The following is a 19,612-nucleotide window of genomic DNA, read 5'->3' as shown; positions in this document are numbered from 1 at the left end:
TTATACTAGATTTTTATAATAATAATTTTCCCTATTTAAATGTGTTATTATTGTATTAAAATTCTATATACTAAATTTAGCTCCAGTTGGCAAAAGCGGAATCGCACCCAAATTCAATCTTATGTAGTTATAATTTACAGTTACTCGGGCAGTACGTATATGATGTAGTTGATAGACTTCTTGTTAGAATTAATTAAATCGAATTATTGTTAAAATAAAATATAATAGTAAAATAAAATAAAAATAAAATTCATATAATTTTTTATTTTAGATTGGTTAAAAACTCTCTTACATGGAGATGAATTTAGAGGCTGATAGGGGCACGCCCTCTAAAATAAAAATTATTATTTAGGTAATTTTAAAAATTTTAAATTAGTAAAGATAAAATTACACTTTAGTCTTAAAAATTTAATTTAATCTTTTAAAATTATAAAGATATAAACTATAAAAAATTAAAATTTCATTCGGTCCCCCCTAAAAAATTGTTCTGGCTTCGCCTCTATCATATTATATCATTTGAATTTGACATTAGTGAATTTTTTCTTCTCTGCCCGTGATTTTTCCCTAAAGGGTTTTCCACGTAAAATCTGTGTATTTTATTTTTCTTTTTCTTATTGCTTTGCAATCGTTTTATATTGTCATTATTGACGTTAGTTTCTACATTTGTGATTACTCATACATATTAATATTCGTATTCTGATTGTATTGTACTTTTAACCCTTTCTAAAAAACAAATATTTAAAAGAAAGTTAATATTAAGAAAAATTGAATCAATTTTCAATTGAACCGTAAACGAAGTGGCAGAGAATTTGTATTTAAGTTTTCAATTTTGGTACCCCTTATAAAAAAATTTAAGATATCTGACGTAGCAATGCACTCAATATTTATCGATATATATTTATTAATTTGGTAATTATCTGATACACAGATAAGAGAGTTTTTAGATTCCATAAATGAGTTGAGGGCGTGACAAGTGTCACATTCATTTATGTAATTCTTTTTTATTATATTTTATTATATACTTGTTAAACCATTAACCCGGTTGTAAAATTTTAAAAACTCGATTTTTAAATAATTCTCTTTATTAATTTATATATATTAATATTTTATACATGAATAATATTAATTATACCATCACATTTTTATTTTTAATTTAATTAATCAATAAATAATTTTCAATTTTACATTATATTCCTACCTTCTTTTTTTTCAAAATTACCGGCCTGTAATCATGCCTTCACCGAAGACTTACTATTTCAAAAGATACGTATACGGTAAATCGTTTTGAAATTTTATTAAAATATTTTATTGAGATATTTATTAAATAATTTTTTCATTGGCAATGTATTTTTATTTCACGAATAGTTTTAAAAAAATTGTCATGTATATATTTAAGTATTTTCTCTTTATTAAATATAGTGAGATATGTCGATTGAGTCTTAGTTTAATTAGTATGAACATTGTTGCTAATGCAGGAAGACACGAGTTTAAGCGTACTGAAACATATTATCCTCTTATTTATTGGTTGGAGAGAGGTTATAAGTAGTTCTAGATATTATGTAAAAAAAAAAAATGATTAGAACCATGGATGAACCAAAAATTTTTTTAATGGGGGGGCAAAATTTAAATTGTATATTTTTATGATAGCAAAAACATTTCACCATTTTAATATCTATATCTTTATAATTTTAAATAATTAAATCAAAATTTTATCATTTTTAGGAGTAAAATGTAATTTTACTTTTATTAATTTAAATGTTTATAAATTTTTTTATTTTAGGAGTCAGTCAGTCCTCTTACTATGCATCTTATTAAAATTTATAACGAGATTATTAGATATTTTCTTGCTTTGAACAAATTTTCACTATTGAATGTCTGTTTCTCTCCATATATATATATATATATCAAAATACCTGACAATTAATAATTTTATTATCAAATGACATGAATTTGTTTTTTCATTTGTAATTTTGTTAAAATTTATTTTTTAATTTATTTTAATAGTATAATGACTAAATCGTTTCAAAATTTATCAGTATATTATTATTTTTAAAGAGATTAAATTACAATTTTATCAATTTTGGAGCCGTTTGTCAATTGTCTTTTGGCAAACTCGCATCTCTCCTTTATTTCTATGCCATATGAAATGTGGATAACTGAATTACTATCATAAATTAATTTAACACTAACTCAGTGAATGAGGAAAACAGCAGCAGCCAGCTTTTAGAGTTAGACGATCAAACTTCCAAACGAAGCTTAATAGAATCCATCATTTCTAGGCCCCAGAATGATCGTACGTTTGCCAAAGCCAAAGATTCAGACCACTGGAGGCACTTCTACATCTGACAAAATGCCTCACCAGAGCATGATTTTCCTGCAACCAACCAGATTCCAAGGTACCTTCGCTTACCTACCCACTTTTTATCTGTAAGAAAAAATATAAAACAATTAAAAATTAAATGTTTAAAGATTGAACCCAATATTAATAAAAATGTTAAAACTCCGGTTTGGATCGGCTCACTCAGATTTAAATTTTTTATATAATTTTTTCCTAAAAATAAAATACATAAAAAAAATTAAAAATATTAAAATAAATGTTTCCCAACAAATTAAAAATAAATTTTAAAAAACTATACTTAAATAACACTAATATAGGTGTAACTTAGTAAGTAAATACTTCTAAAATAGTAACAAAGAGTTACACAATACCCAAATAATAACAACAAAATAGTAACAACATAATAGTGAAATGGCATTAAAATGGTAAGAAAACAACATTTTTTTTTCTTTTTGCAAATTTGGGCCAATCCTGGTCAAGTGTAAGCCAAAAAGCCTTACTCGAAGCCCAACTTATTTTTAAACCGAGACTTATTTTTTTATCCAAATCCATTTTTAGGGTCTATATTTTTGCCTAAACCCTCTCATTTTTTAGGCCGAGCAATTATGAAAGTATTTTTCATCTTTTCATACTTTTATAAAAAATATTATTTGATAATCGAACACAAAACTATTTAATTCATATAAAATATCATTATTACTCCACTAATAATAAATTGTTGATATATATTCATACATATTTTTCAATACAAAATATTTTCGATCGCCCATAATGAAATTTAATAGAAATTAGGGTAAACTATTAAAATAGTCATTTTGTTTAGCTCAGATTATATTTTATTTACTTATGTTTTAAATGTTATGATTTAGTCACTTACGTTATCATGTTGTAACATTTTAGTCACTGAGTCGTTAATTGCCATAAACGATGTAACGGTAAGCTGACGTAGCATGTTAAATCATCATTTCAAATAAAAATTTTAAGTTAATTTATAAAACTGGTCCCTATGTTTTTTATCGTTTTGAGCAATTTAAACAAGTTCGCCTCACTCGAAAAAATTAAATTGTTAAAAAAAATAAAAGTATAGGGACTAGTTTAACAAATGAAAAACTACGTTAAAAGAAATGAATAAGGGAGGAAAACAGAGGGAGAAGCAAAAGAGAATGGAAAAAGAAAAGTTAAAAGAGCATAAAAAAAAAAGAATTTACTCAAAATGAAAACAAATATAAGGACCAATTGTAGAATTTAACCTAAAAAGTTTCGTTTAAAGTGATGATTTAACGTGCCACGTCAGCTTCCCGCTACACCATTAATGGCAATTAACGATTCAATCGCTAAAATATTATAACATAATAACGTAAGTGACTAAAACGTAACATTTAAAACATAAGTAACTAAAATATAACCTGAAGCAAATAAAATGACTATTTTGATAATTTACCTTAAAAATTATATATTTGATCAACAATATAATTGGAGGCCATAGCCAAAGTCTATATATATATACATATATATTTGTACATTCCAATGTTAGATTTAACATTGAGATTCGATCATGAAGATACTATCATCCCATTTTTATATAATAATAAAAACCCTAATTTCTTATTAATATCAAACCCTAATCTTAACATCTAAGTAAAATATATATAATAATTATTTTTAGAAAAAAATAAATTCACTTGTGGAAAAAGTATGAAACGATATTCAAAAAGTATAAAACGGCTTTGATTTTGTATTCCACAGTCAAAAGAAAACGTTAACGTGAAGCAAAATAATTTGTTAATTATAGTATATAATTTTACTTTATATTTCTTATTTTAAATACTATATAAATTAAGATATGTTTAATAAATTAAAACAAAAAATTAAAGTCTAAGATTTGGTTATTATCTGTATAAAAAAATCTCCAAAGTACGAGTTTGAAAAATTTTAAATTAACAAGAATATTTTTTTATTTTTCATTATATTATTAAATTCACGTTTTACAATAAAAAGTTGAAACATATTTAATAATTTCATTATAGGCTCTGATTATATCTATTCTTTTTAAAATAATGTCTAGAACTACTCATTAACACATCTCCAACTCATAAATAATAAGATAATGTATTTTAGTGCACTCGAACTCACGTTCTCCTACATTTACAACAATACTCATGTCAATCGAACTAAAACTCAATCGACTTTGTTTGAATAATATTAAAATATTTTAAAATAAAATATAAATACATTAATAATTTATGTATTTAATATTAGAATGTCATGCATGTAGGCATTAATTGAGACATGTCAAGGTATAAAAAAAAGCAGTAGGCGATTGCACATGGAAGCATAATAATAATAATAATACTGAACTGTCAAAACTAAAAAAAAAAAAATAGAATGCATGATTATTGCCTATTTATTATTATTTTTGTTGGTATTTTTTATATATTAATATTTAAGTAGTTTTTTATCATATTTGTTTATTTTCAAACAATATCTAGAATTATTCATAACCCCTCCCTAACCTATAAATAGAAGTATAACAAGCTTTAGCGCATTAGAATCCACATCCTCCTGCATTGGTAACAATATCCATACTAATCGAACTGATATTCAATCGACAATTGAAATATATTTAATTAAATATGTCACCAGTACGACCCTAATATATTTCTGAAATATGTAAACATAAAAAAATTATTATTAAATAGACAAATTACATTATAAAAAATATATAATTTTTTATTTAAAATATTAATAAATAAATAATAAACAAAGTACTACTTGGTGGTAAGTTGACTTTGGAAAGGGTAAATGTCTCTAATCGTTCCAGTTATTGTCCTTTCAATTTAATTAAATAACACATAATAAATGTTTTATTTTTGACCCAAATCCTTCAAAAAACTATTTCAAGTCCTTTCGAACCACTGTAGGGGCTAATATATAATTAATAGAAAAGCTGCCTATTGCCTCTTATTTAGACAACGACATTCTTAATCTGTCATTTAATGCTAGTTTAGTTAATTAAGTTTATTTTTATTATTTTAAAGTAATTTTTGACTCGAGATTTTTTAAGTATCATTTGTTAAAAGTCGATGAACTTCTTAATAGATTCGGTTTTGTGTTACTGATGAAAAGAAATAATTTCACAAGTAGGATTAAGACGATGACATGTGTATATATATCATATTATATTTTGAGTAAATTGCATTCGAGGTCATTAAATTATTAGTAAATTTATATTCTAGTTACTCAACTTTAATAAATTACAAAATAATAATTGAGCTATTAAAATTGATGTTATATGACATTCTCCATTTACATCACTTGCATCAATTGAAAGCTTTTATTCCTATTTTTTTTCTACAGTTCAAACTTTTTTTATGAAATAATTTTAAACTTTACGAATCCAACAAACCAATATTCAAATAATGTTTTTGAAATAGGCATCGGTCCAACCATACCTGACCCATGGACAACTCTAGGCTAAAGATGAATCATAAATTATTGAGAGAGTAAAATGTAATTTTACTATTTTTTTAAAATCAGTCATGTCGTCGGTTCTCGATCCAACTTGTTTTTTAGTCGGTTCATATTAATCTAATCGATTCAAAACTACCTTCCAAATCCAGTTGATTCAATCGATTAATCTAATCTAATTCAAATAACATAAATATTTACTATTTTTTAAAGGGTCAAAATCACTACTTTCTGTTATCTCTATTTACGCCCCTGTTCAAATTAACCTATACCACATGATTTGTCAATAATAAAACTATAAAATCTCTAAAATTTCATAACTTCAACCTTATTTAATACAAAAATTAATGGTGAAATGATGTAGTAGCATGCATTATTCATGTGAAATGTCAATTATTTTCCATTTAATTTATTATCTTCACCTGGCGTGGGTTGTGAGCTTGCACTCACACTTGCTATTGCTTGATTGGAAATCGATAATATTAATTACTTTTTTTTCCTAAAAAAGTCAAAATATGATCAGAATATTATGAACCACAACTGGGATTTTTTATAATAATAATAATAATAATAATAATAATAATAATAATAATAATATATATTATATTATTATTATTATTATTATTATTATTATTATTATTATTATTATTAGAACATATATATTATATATAATTATTGAGGAGGCTAATAATAGAAACAAAGGGTTTGACTTCATATTGCTGATTTAATTAGATGTTTTAGTTATTATACATTATTAACCCAATCAAATATTTATTTAATTTGCTGCAAAGTCTTCAAGCGTGAAATTAGAAAAAATTGTAATTTTTATGATAATAAAAATATAATTGTATTATTTTAATAGTTTATTTTTTATAATTTTTAAATAATTAAATTAATTTTTATTAATTTTAGAATAATTAAAATATAATTTTATTTTTATTAATTTAAAATTTTAAAACTTTCAAAGGATTTGAATCATAAATTTTATATTTGGGGCGGCCCTTGTCAGCCCCCAGAAAGTCTTTTTTTTTTTTGTTTGATTCGGTTTTTTTTTTTAAACTATCGATTTAAAAAGAAGAAAACAGAACTAATCTATTTTATTATTGTTATTAACCTTAATCTCTATCATGATTAAGGCATCAGATGTCAACTTTTGTAATTTTATTATCAATTATTATTAACATCAACCCCATCAATGACTCATTTAATGTTATTTTTCGAGTTTCCAGATAGCCGGAATTAAATTTGAAGTCGAAAAGATTTATTGCTGTTTAAATTGAATTGGATCAAGAACCGATTAGATTATTAATTTAAAAGAAAAAAAAAACATTAGATTAATTGATTCAGGGATCGGTATGAATAAATTGAACACTATTTTTTTTTCTTATGGATCTTTAATGGTTCATTTAATCGAACTAGTTAAATCGACAAACCAGTGGCTTGATCGATTCTACCATTAATCTGGTTTTGGAGATTTTTTTTTTCTTATTTATATGGCTTAAACCTCGTATCTTACTTAAGGAGCATCGAGTTATATGGCTCGTAAAATATTATTTATTTTGAAAATTACTTTTTGGTATTTATAAGTAATTATTGATTATAAATATTGTTTACAAATAGTAATATTAATTTGATTTTAAAAAAAATAAAAATAAAAAAGCCTTACATTAATTTAAAATTTAGCACACCAATGCGAAATTTGATCGATTTCGTCAAGCATTAAAATTTGTCCAAATTGGACCATTGTTTTTTTCTCGTCTTTTTTCTTCTTCAATACTTCTTTCTTATTGACAATGAAGTTCAATTTTATTTTATTTTACTATTTAATTAAGAGTTTAATGACATGTTGAAAAAGAAAATCAATGATTTGATTTATATAATTGATAATGTAGAGTGTAATATCCCACATTGGTTGAGAAAAAGCTATTAAGAGAATTTAAATATTTTCTTGTTTTTTACATTTATTGAGTAATTGGGGCTAAAGATTCAACACATGTATGCGGCTATTATTGCCTGCCCAATTAAGTGTATAGTGATTATTTTATTTATTTACGCTCAATTCTTTTTTTGTCAATATTAACTATTTAGTTTTGCAGTAATATATTTCTAATGCATATTAAATATTATTCACAAGTAAGATGAGATAAGTTTACGTGGAACTACTTATAACTATTTTTTTCAAAAAATAATTTTAATTACAATTAATAAAAATGAATTACTCTTAAATCCATAATTGTCTATATAATAATATAAAATGCTATGTCAATAAAATTAAAAGTTTTGAAATTTTGAATATATTTTTATTTCAAGTTTGAGTTTCATTTTGTATAAATCGATTTCATTTATATATTGTACTAATTGATTCCGATTATAATTATATAGATATATTGAATGTTATTGTTATTAAAATTATAATTTAAAAATATATATATATATATATATTTTACAACTAAAAATATATTCACTTGAATTAACATGGGATAAATGTTATATAAGTTGGAATAAATTTAGAGAGAAAAAAAGTAATTCTAAATTTAGAAATTTTAACCCATGTTACCAAAAAAGAAAAAGGAAAAAAATTAAAACCAATAATTCATTAGAAATAATTACACTTAGAAAAAAAAAGTATATTATGTCATTTACCACTAGTGTCTTTAGAGTATAAAATTGAAATACATAAAATGAAAATGTGTATAATATTAAAATTATTACTATTTATTAAGTGTTATCTGTGGACTGTACAGTCAATAGTAGCTTAATTGAGTTACGTTTAATTCACAATTAAAATGCAATTGTTGATCGAATAGTCAAGTATGAGTTTAATAGTCTCTTGAATTTAATTTTATTTGAAGATCTCCTTCATCAGTTTAAGAGATTTTGTTACCGGATAGTACTCTCTATGGGTTTAATTAGTTTTGATGTAATCGCTCAATGTTGATTATTTTCTACCAAAAAAAACTTCAAACCTTATCCTATTGATGTATCAATTGTTTGACATGCCAATATATATTGAATAAATTTAATGTATGGTGGCATGCCAGTCAAATAAGCTAATCAAATATGATTGGCAAACCCTTTTTCTTTTCCTTGTCCCAACACAGTCAAATAAGCTAATCAAGATTCAGCTCAGCACCACCTTTTTTTTCACAACAATTGGACCGGTTTCATTGGATTCTACTTTGAAATTTCACCGTGAAAGTTCATTTCAAGGAACCCCCAATCACGCTCCAATTCTTTCAATTTGATTAACAGTGGAGAAGAAGGTCAAACCGAGAGTTGGGTTTCTTGTTTGAGCGTGATTTATTTGATTCTGTTTGAAGTTGGAGCTGCTTCGAATTGGTATGTTTAGTTTGTTGAAAGCTTTAGACCTTTCTGTGGATTGGGAAAGTGTTCTCTTGTTACTCCATTGGCTAATTTCGGGCATTTGGTCTGGTAATGTTAAGCACCATGTAATTGCAGTGAAACTGTTTGATTTTATTCCTGTATGGGGAATATTCGCTTGAAAGTTCGAGCTTATACCGTTGCACGACTGTTCTGCATGCGTGTCCGGGCTCTGGTATGTACATAAAAGGCAGTCTCTCCATGTTTGAGGTAATAAAGGGGACTGGCCTTTCTACTACTTCGGAAATGGTAGAAGCACATTATAACAAATTTATCAAATTATTATTTATTTTATTATTAAATGAATCAATTTACCGAATAAAAAAATAGATAAAAATATTGTAGAGGTCGACTAGGAATTAGATTTTATGTTAGATAAAAAATTAAACTGGTTCTTAAAAGTTTTATCTATTTCTACTGTAAAAAACATAGTCCATGTATGTTGATATGAGACACACGTAACACTCTAAGTGTAACTGTTTGATTATTCTGTAAGTTGCACCAGTTTTTAATAGTAGAAACTAGATGCAGATTTTAACTAAGAGACTAATTTGCTCTTTTATTTAATATACAAGGACTAATTTACTCATTTTTTAAGTGAATGGAGTAGATAATAATTTAACTCATAATATAAGGGTTTTCATGATATTTTTACCTAAAAATGCCATTTATTGTTTAAAAATAAATAATATTTTGAAAGTTTTTATGGTTTTCAAACGAATGTTTGAAGTTGAGCTGCAAATGAAAAAAATCATTTTTATGTCTTTTTATTATCTTTATTACAATTTGACATTGTTTGATTCTTTTTAATGTTATAATGGTTAAATTGATCTATTTAATAGTAGAAAGATTAATTTAATCCAGACCAAAATAGTCAATACAGTACTGGCGGGTGACCTTTTTCTACTAGAATTGATACGTATAGATACCGATTTGTTCTAATGTATTGTTTGATTCTCGATATTTTAAAAATATTTAATATATCAAATGAATTAGACTAAATAATTTTAAATATAAAAATATTAATTAATTGCATAAAATATTTATCAATAAACTTTATAAAGAAAATTTCACTATTTAAAAATTTGAAATAAACATAGAAAAAAATATTCCACACATTAAACAACAAATTTATCCATACCGTTATTTAAAAATGATCTATAGTAAGATCATCCCATACTAAATATATAAAACGAAAATTTAACAAAAACGTACTTAAAATGTTGTGTTGGTGAAGCATTTAAAATTTTCTTTTTGATTTCTTTAGTTTGTTTGTTATATAAAATCTTTACTTTCTATTATTCATTAATTTTCTACTTAAAATTTTGAAGTTGTTCCTTTACGTTGGTTAAAGTTTAAATTTAAAATTTGATTAATAAAAAATATTAAAGTTGGTTAAATAATAATTTTATGTATTTTAACATTATTCATGCTCTAGTTGATGCGTAATATCCCAATCAGTGTAATTAGAATTGGTCGGATCGAAATTGGTACAAATCAAAATTTATATGGATGCAGAAAAGATAAGTAATTGTTTTAGCTTATTACTAAAACGATGTGTGCCGATTGATATAATTGGAATCAATGCGAAATCAATTATATTTACTTCTAGAAGGACTTGTTAAGTAATTTCACCCTCTATAAATGGAGGCAAACAAGTGCCCAATTGATTTTGTAAGGTGAAGAAAAAAATTCTTTTGATGCATGGACTGCAATGTACCAAGTGACGTGGCAATGATAATCTGTCTTATTGATAATGGTCAGCCATTAAAGTGGATTAAGATTAGTTTTTGACATTCACACTTTGGTTTAAAGCAGAAGCGGAATTATTCTATTTATTTTTACGATAATAAAAATATAATTTTATTATTTTAATAATTTATATTTTTATAATTTAAAAAATAAATTAAATTTTATTAATTTCTGGAATGTTAGAGTATATTTTTTCATTATTAATTAAAATATTTATAAACTATAAAAGAGTTTAAATAGAAAATTACATTATGTGTTATAACTAGATCAGTCAAGAGCTTACTCGACCCAACTCAGGTTTGGGTGTGAGTTTCTTCATCTTCGGCTAAGGTTTAATTTAGATAAATTTTGTTATAAAAAATAAATAATAATAGAGTAAATTACATTTAGGATCACAAAATTATTAGTAAGTTTATATTTTGGTTAGTCAATTTTAAAAAATTTATAAAATAGTTACTGAACTACTTGAAAGTTTTCATTTAAAGTCATTAAATTATTCAATTTTTTTTTGTAAAGTCTAGTTAGCGAGCTCTAAATGATGATTTGACGTAGAACATACCTTAGATACAAGATAATCTAATAATTAGTCTCTAAGATTAGGGAAAAAAACTATTTGGATTTTAGTTTGTAGATTCATGATATACACAGTTGTTTCATGAAAAAAACTGAACTGTGTAAAAGAAGGGAAAGAAGAGGTTTTGATTGATGCAAGTGGTGTTAACGGAAAAAACAATACAACAATAATTTTAACAGTCTAATGATGTAAATAAAAACTTTCGATTAATCCAGTGACTATCTTATAACTTTTTAAAACTGAATAACCAAAAATGTGATTATGTGCATGTATGATAAATTACAAAAGAAATTATACGAAGCATGAATTATTGAATTTTTTTTGAACAATTTCAATATAAGTTCTGATCATATTTGTTCTTTGTGACACAATGCCTAGAACTGCCCATAACCCCTCCTTAACCCATAAATTTGAGGACAAAGCGTTTCAACATACTCGAACTCATATTCTCCCGCATCAGCAACAATACCCATACCAATCGAATTAATACTCAATCTCCCTGAATCATTATTTTTTTAATATCTATTTATTCTTTTTGCATTTCGATGCTCTTAGATTTTTTCCCCAATAACATGTACGAAAAGGTCCATGAAATGCTATGTCTCGATTCGTGGAAGTGGGCCGACAGCCTTATCTTGTCAGAGTTTGGAAATGTGAAGATCGAAGAAAATATCAACTATTTTGTTTATAGTAATTTATTTAATAATTAAATAATCAAATTATTCTTTCAACTTTTACTTTTTAAAATTTAAATTTTCTTAATTTTTTATTTTAAAATTCAAGATAAATTATTATTAATATTTTTATCAATATTATTAATATATTTATATAATCATATCAACTCCAAGAACAATTTATAATGAACTTAGTAAATATAATATATGAGAATAAACAAAATTTAATAAAATTGTATCTGAATTAAAAAATATTTAATTTTAACTTTTGAATTATATAGATGAAATTATCAATGTTGTTTGTACGAATCAGATTAATCGATTAGATAAAAATTAATCAAGATATTAATTGAAAAGATATTTTGAAATGGTTGATCAAGAAACCAGTATGGACCAGTTGAATTGGACGATTAAACTAAATTCTTTTATTAATTTTAAAATTTTTTAATAATATTTTACTAACGAACCGATAATATAACCTGTTTAACCACTAATCCGATCCGATTTAAAGGAAATCCGCCATATTTTGAAATTGCCAATAAATATTTCATTTTAACCATTTAAAGGTAGAACTATCCTCATAGTAGGTCCAGCCTATCAGTAAGACCTTAAATTAAATTTCCTTCAAATTCAAATTAATCATAAATTATATATTAATGGTTTATACTAGATTTTATTTTTTTAAAGAATAAATTAATTGCATAAGACATCCTCAACTTATGTTTTAGATTTTAAATTGGTCTTTAATTTTTAAAATATTATTTTATCAATTAGGTTTTTCTATCGACTTAATCATTATTAGCTTGAGCTTAAAATGTAAACTCAAATTTAATGTGAAACATATTTAACACACGAATCAAATGATAAATACATGTGTACTTACTTTTATGGCTAGTTTTAAAGTTGTTCACCTGCAAAGTTTGAACAAGATTTTGTTTTTTTTTTAATCCACTTAGACCTGGTTTGAATTTGATTTAAATTTATTTTTGAATTAAAATGTGAAACATAAAAATACTAATATAAAAATATTTTTGAACTAAAATGTGAAACATAAAAATACTAATATAAAAAATATTTTTTTTTATTAATCTTGTGAACAATGGAACAGATTATGGGTCAAGCCAACTTGAGAATGAACTTGGACAGTAATTTCTTTTGGAACTGGGTCGTGGCCTAGATTAGCTCGATCCAAGGAAAGCTCTAGATAGTTTGAATCCACTAAGAAAAGAAATAAGCATCCTAAATATTATTAGTACAATTTATCTTTTTAACGCGTCAAATTTAAGTTATTCATTCAAAAAGTACAAGCGTCTTTATATTTTGATAACTCGACTTCAAAAAACCTCAAAATGATCATTAAATTATTTGAAAGTTTTCATTTATTTTACTGAACTATTCGAAAATTTTTATTAAATCATTGAACTATTAAGTTTTTATTTTTTTAAGTTCAGCCAGCGAGCTTCAAATGATGATTCGACAATCGATACAGTGAATCAGTACTCATCGATGCGTAGAATAATATACCTTATATCCAAGTTGATCTAAAATTTAGTGTCGAAAATTAGAGAAGAAAGCTATTTGGATTTTAGTTTGCAGATTCGTGAATTCAAATTTGTTTCATGAAAATAAAAAACTGATTTTTAGAAGAGAAGGGAAATGAAAGCTTTCAATTGGTGTAGACGGTACAAATAGAGAAGATCATACAATAGTGATTTGAATAGCCCAATGACTTAAATGAAGAACTTTCAAATAGTTTAGTGACCAAAATATAAACTTATTAATAGTTTAGTGACCATAAGTGAAATTTACCCATAATAGAAATGAATCACTGGATTTTTTTTTGGAAAAAATTATAGCAGATTTTTTGACCGAAAGCAATAAAAGAAAGGCGGTGACGGAGGAGAGAGTGCACAAAATATTATGTACAACCTACTCTTTCTCTCCCATTTTCCTTTCTCCTTTGGCCTTTAGCTTAAAAATTCCCCCAAAACATTGCTCACCACTCAAATTATCTCTTCTCTTCCTCACTGAAACGCTTTTCTCTTCATTCTTTATCATCTCTTTCGTTTTCCCTTTTGTTTCTTTTCATCAGTTTCCATGGGTTTTCCACCTGGTTTCAAGCTTTCTTAGATTACAGAGATATATACGTGTTGATGGAGTGGGATAGTAATTCCGATCTGAGTGGGGATGAAGACGAAGGCTTCGTCTTTAACGATGGAAACCCACTACCTTTCCCTGTCCAGAATTTGCTGCAAACGGCTCCTTGTGGCTTTGTTGTCACCGATGCTATCGAACCCGACCACCCCATCGTTTATATCAACACCGTCTTCGAGATGGTTACTGGGTATCGTGCTGAAGAGGTTATTGGTCGCAATTGGTTAGTTCTTTATTGCTTTTATTTTCCTCCGTATTTTAGCTGACATTTTGAATGGTGTTTGGTTTAGGTTTTTTTTTTTTAGTACTGTATAAAATGGGAGTAGATTACAATGTGTTATTAGGTGTCTGTGTCATGGAATTTAGGGGATAATGGAAACCCTTATTGGGTTTTTCTTTAATTCCCATCCAAAGGATGGGAATTTAGTTATGTAATAAAGATTGTTGAATTTATTCAAGATAGGAAGTATTAGTTTTCATGTTAACATGTTGTGCAACGAGAACGAGCAAATTTACTTTGCAGTTTAATGAATTTAGATCTGGGAATCCCTTTTTGAAGCTTATATTCAAGGGGTTTATGTTTTTTGGTTAAGAAATTGTTTAATGTTTCATGCAGACTAAATATTTATGTTGCTCCAATTCTTCATTTTGCTTGAAGTACATACATTTGGATACGGGCATGGGGATATGGCTCTCTATATACATAGAAAAACTTAAAGAAAGTTGAGCACACTCGTCTAAACACACTTGTAAACTTACTGTTGAATCCGAGTGAACTTACCTCAACGGTACATGATATTGAGGGTGCAGTGAAGCCCCTTATTATCTACCTGAACAACTGCAAAATTAACAATGCTGGAATTGATTTCCTTAAAATAGTGTGTTTAGTGGGGAGTATGCTACAAAGTGGATATTAACTAGAAAGTAATCTGCTGCAGGGGATTTTTTGGTGTGAACTTTGAGTTCCGTATAGACCTGGTTTCGGCCATAATTCACCAGAACATTCTGTAGTCTTAGTAAGAGAGGGAGGGTTAAGGATTACCCGGTGTGAGATATCACATTGTTTGAGGAACCCTAGATGCTGTTGCCTGTCGGTATGAAGGATCGCCAACAGGATGAGATGTTTTAGTTCTAGTGGAGCAGGCTAGCATACACTAGAAAAGGGATCTGGATCTTGATTGAATCTTTCGTGTGCGGGTTCTTGTTTAGTTTGTCAGTAGGATTTTGCTTGAGAAGTGTAATATAGTTTTTTGACAGAAGGGTCTGTGTGGTTGGCATATTACTAGTTTTATGTTCGTGATACTGTGACTTGGGGTTGGAAGCTTGTATCAAGGGGGAGGCTGTTAATATCTTGTTGATTTATCTATATATTGGTCTCATACTTCCAACTTGATTGTATTAGACTTTCAAGCTTCAAATTTATTCTACATGGTGACAGTAAGGTTCCTGCTTAAGAGGGCATCTTCAGTTTTATATTTTGTTTCCTGTTGTTACTTCCAAAAGAAGCTACCTCTTGATGTATGGTATCATAATCAAGTGTTCGTGTTTTTGAATAATCATTCTTTAAGTGGGATACGTTCCTGAATCATACCAACCCTAAAGAATTTTGAAATGTTTTGTCATTGTTCAAATGTTTCTGATATTTGTAAACTAAATCTCATATTATATTGACTAAAGATTGACTATTTACCCAATATACCAGCAATTAGTACAATGATGGGATGAGGAATGTTTCCATGCTATACAATTCTCTTTGGAAAGTTAGATGATATCTTCCTCTATTTCAGAAGTGCTCTCTAAAAGCACCAAAAATGCTCTGGTGTTTCGTTTGAATGCTGCACTAAGTTTAGCTCCTTGAACTATTGTGGTTACAAATTTGGATAGGATGTTTGGAAGCTTATCAATAGAATTAACGTTCTACATTATCATTTTGATGCCTATATGTTTATATGTTGAAGCTTTTCTGAAGGGAGACGTGAGCAGAATATGTCAATGGGACCATAACTACATCATGCTGACTTCTACAGCTTAGCATATAGATTTGATGCAGTGCATTTGAGGAAATTCAGTTTACTTCTTAATTTATGTAATATGATGAAAATATCTGTGTAGCCTTAGATGAGACTAATTTCTACTTGCTTCATATCTATCTTGGTAGCATCAGATGAGACTCAAATTCATGCTTCCCTGAGGAATCATATTGATGTGGCGAGATGCATTTTTTTTATAAATTTGGTCAGCCTGTTGTCATCAAAATAGTGTGGAATTCCTGGAAAAGCCTTTTGGTGAATTAGAGTTTGGCTTTGGTTTTGGACTGTAAAACAGAAATTGTTGGCTTGATACTTGAAAGCTTTAAATGACTCTAATCTATATTTATCCGACTTGGAAAAATTGAAAAAGAAAAAGTGCCTTCTTACTTGTCAGCCTGGGAGCTGATGGAATTTATAGTTGGGCCATGAGTTTTAGAGATGCTGCACATCCCTTGACCAGAGCCTTCCTTTTTCCTTGTAGAAGTTGTCAGCAAGCATCTGAAGCTATTAATCTTGAATCTTTTTTTTGTTTTTGCATATCCTAGTCATTGCTGTGTTAAATCTATTTTTTCTTTTACATGTTTACTTAACGAACCATTTGCATTTGGTTAATTTCTGCTTTCCTTGGTTATGCTGAGGCCTCTAAAGTTGCATGTCTGTTTGTGTTGGTAGTTTTATGCTTATTGGGGTCACAGCTGAACAATTGTACAAGGGTGGAGTTTAGAGGTGATAACTGTATGTTCTCTTGTAATGCTGGTTTTAGAAGGTCTTTTAAAGGTTCTTTGATAACCTTCTATGTTTTTTTGTTTCAGAGCACTGTTTTAATTGAAAGCCTATACCACCTACTGCCCCCTTTTCACCCCACTTCTCATATATTGCCGTAGTTACTGTAGATCATTATGAAAGTTGTTTATCATTATGCTCCTTGTTACCCTTAAATTTTCTTGTAGAAAGAAAATTAATATTTAATATTCATCTTCTGACAAGTTCTGCGTTGTTCTGGTATTTATGTGATTTTTTTTCAGCCGTTTCTTACAGTATAGAGGGCCATTTGCAAAAAGGCGGCATCCTTTGGTAGACTCCTCAGTAGTATCAGAAATACGGAGATGTCTTGAGGAGGGCATTGAGTTCCAAGGAGAGTTGTTGAACTTTAGAAAGGATGGATCTCCTTTGATGAACAAACTGCGTCTTACTCCTATTTATGGAGATGATGGTATAATCACTCATGTTATTGGTATCCAGTTCTTCACAGAAGTGAACATCGATCTAGGTCCAGTGCCTGGATCTTCAATAAAGGAGTCTATAAAGTCATCCACCCATTCTCATTCTGGTTTTCCTGTGTTTTGGCCTGGAGTAGTTGGGGACCGAAATGTCTACCGTGGGTTTTGTGGGATATTGCAATTGAGCGATGAGGTATTGTCTCTCAAGATACTATCGCGATTGACTCCAAGAGATATTGCGTCTGTTGGTTCTGTCTGTAGAGCGACTATATGACCTGACAAAAACGAGGACCTTTGGCGGATGGTCTGTCAAAATGCATGGGGTTGTGAGACTACTCGTGTTTTAGAGACAGTTCCTGGTGCCAAGAGACTTGGGTGGGGTAGGCTGGCAAGGGAGTTGACCACTCTTGAAGCAGCTGCATGGAGGAAGCTTACTGTTGGAGGGGCTGTTGAGCCTTCACGGTGCAACTTTAGTGCTTGTGCTGTTGGGAATCGAGTTGTACTTTTCGGTGGTGAAGGAGTAAATATGCAACCGATGAACGACACCTTTGTATTGGATCTGAATTCCAGTAACCCGGAGTGGCAACATGTCCAGGTGAGTTCTCCTCCACCTGGTCGTTGGGGTCATACACTTTCTTGCGTGAATGGGTCTCATCTGGTGGTATTTGGTGGCTGTGGAAGGCAGGGCCTGCTCAATGATGTTTTCGTGCTAGATTTGGATGCTAAGCCTCCGACTTGGCGAGAGATCTCAGGATTGGCTCCTCCGCTACCTAGATCATGGCACAGCTCCTGCACTCTTGATGGAACCAAGCTCATAGTTTCCGGTGGTTGTGCAGATTCGGGAGTACTTCTTAGTGACACTTTCCTGCTTGATCTTTCAATGGAGAAACCTGTCTGGAGAGAGATACCAGTAGCGTGGACCCCACCTTCTCGTTTGGGTCACACACTGTCGGTATACGGTGGTCGGAAAATATTGATGTTTGGAGGTCTTGCTAAGAGTGGTCCTCTGCGGTTTCGTTCTAGTGATGTGTTCACAATGGATTTAAGTGAGGATGAACCCTGTTGGAGATGTGTAACTGGGAGTGGGATGCCTGGCGCTGGAAACCCCGGGGGCGTAGCTCCACCTCCAAGACTTGACCATGTCGCCATGAGCCTACCCGGTGGAAGAATTCTCATCTTTGGCGGGTCTGTCGCTGGTCTTCACTCTGCTTCCCAACTTTATCTCCTGGATCCAACCGATGAGAAACCTACTTGGAGGATACTAAATGTGCCCGGGAGACCCCCGAGGTTTGCTTGGGGGCATAGTACTTGTGTTGTTGGTGGAACAAGGGCTATCGTACTTGGTGGTCAAACTGGCGAAGAGTGGATGCTGACCGAGCTCCATGAACTATCATTGGCAAGTTCTGCTATCTGATAAAGTTACTGTCATGGCTGAAAGATGAATCTGCAGATGCATATAACCCGTGTTTATAAACGAGTCTCAGCTCAAAAAACGAGCGACTCAAAAGTTGAGATTAAAATTCTGGGAAGGAACTAGATTGTTGAACATCATTGGAAAGTAACTATCCTGACAAAACATTCTTCTGGTCGTGAAGCATGTTCATGTACTGAGGTTGTTCCGGTCCGGCTGGCCGGCCCCGGACAGAACTCAGAAACGAGTTGGCTTGAAACATGTTTGGTTTTTTTGTAAGGTTTGGTATGAACCGTCTAACAATGCTGACAATGGTTTATTCTTGCTTCTTAGGATGCTAGTATTTGATACAGACAGACTGAAAACAAGCTAGGTTATTCATATATATATATGCTATATATTATAGTATTTGTAGGCTCTGTAATTAAAAAAAAAAAAAAAAGGATGTTGCATGTTTATAGTAACCTGTTGCTTTTTCTTTTTGGTCCAAACCTGTTGCTTCAGTATTTTATTTTGTGAAACCAGCTTTGGTGGTGTCCCTTCAATTTGAAATTTGGTTTGATTTTAATCCGACTTGATTTAAAATAAAATTGTAGTTTCTGTTTCATCT

At 28.9% G+C, this 19,612-nt stretch overlaps 1 protein-coding gene across 1 annotated transcript; it reads left to right on the top strand.

Annotated features, from left to right (window-relative positions):
- The first annotated feature begins 14,059 nt into the window (after positions 1-14,059).
- Positions 14,060-19,146, top strand: LOC108469841 (adagio protein 1). Its single transcript, XM_017770902.2, is given in 2 exon segments — positions 14,060-14,564; positions 17,397-19,146. Coding segments are annotated over 2 exon segments (1,833 nt in total). The 5' UTR covers positions 14,060-14,340; the 3' UTR covers positions 19,006-19,146.
- The last annotated feature ends 466 nt before the right edge of the window (positions 19,147-19,612 follow it).

Source organism: Gossypium arboreum, chromosome 8 (genome assembly GCF_025698485.1).
Source record: "Gossypium arboreum isolate Shixiya-1 chromosome 8, ASM2569848v2, whole genome shotgun sequence".
Taxonomy (NCBI): domain Eukaryota; kingdom Viridiplantae; phylum Streptophyta; class Magnoliopsida; order Malvales; family Malvaceae; genus Gossypium; species Gossypium arboreum.
Note: the sequence above shows the minus strand (reverse complement) of the source record. Positions and strands in the feature narration are given on the sequence as shown.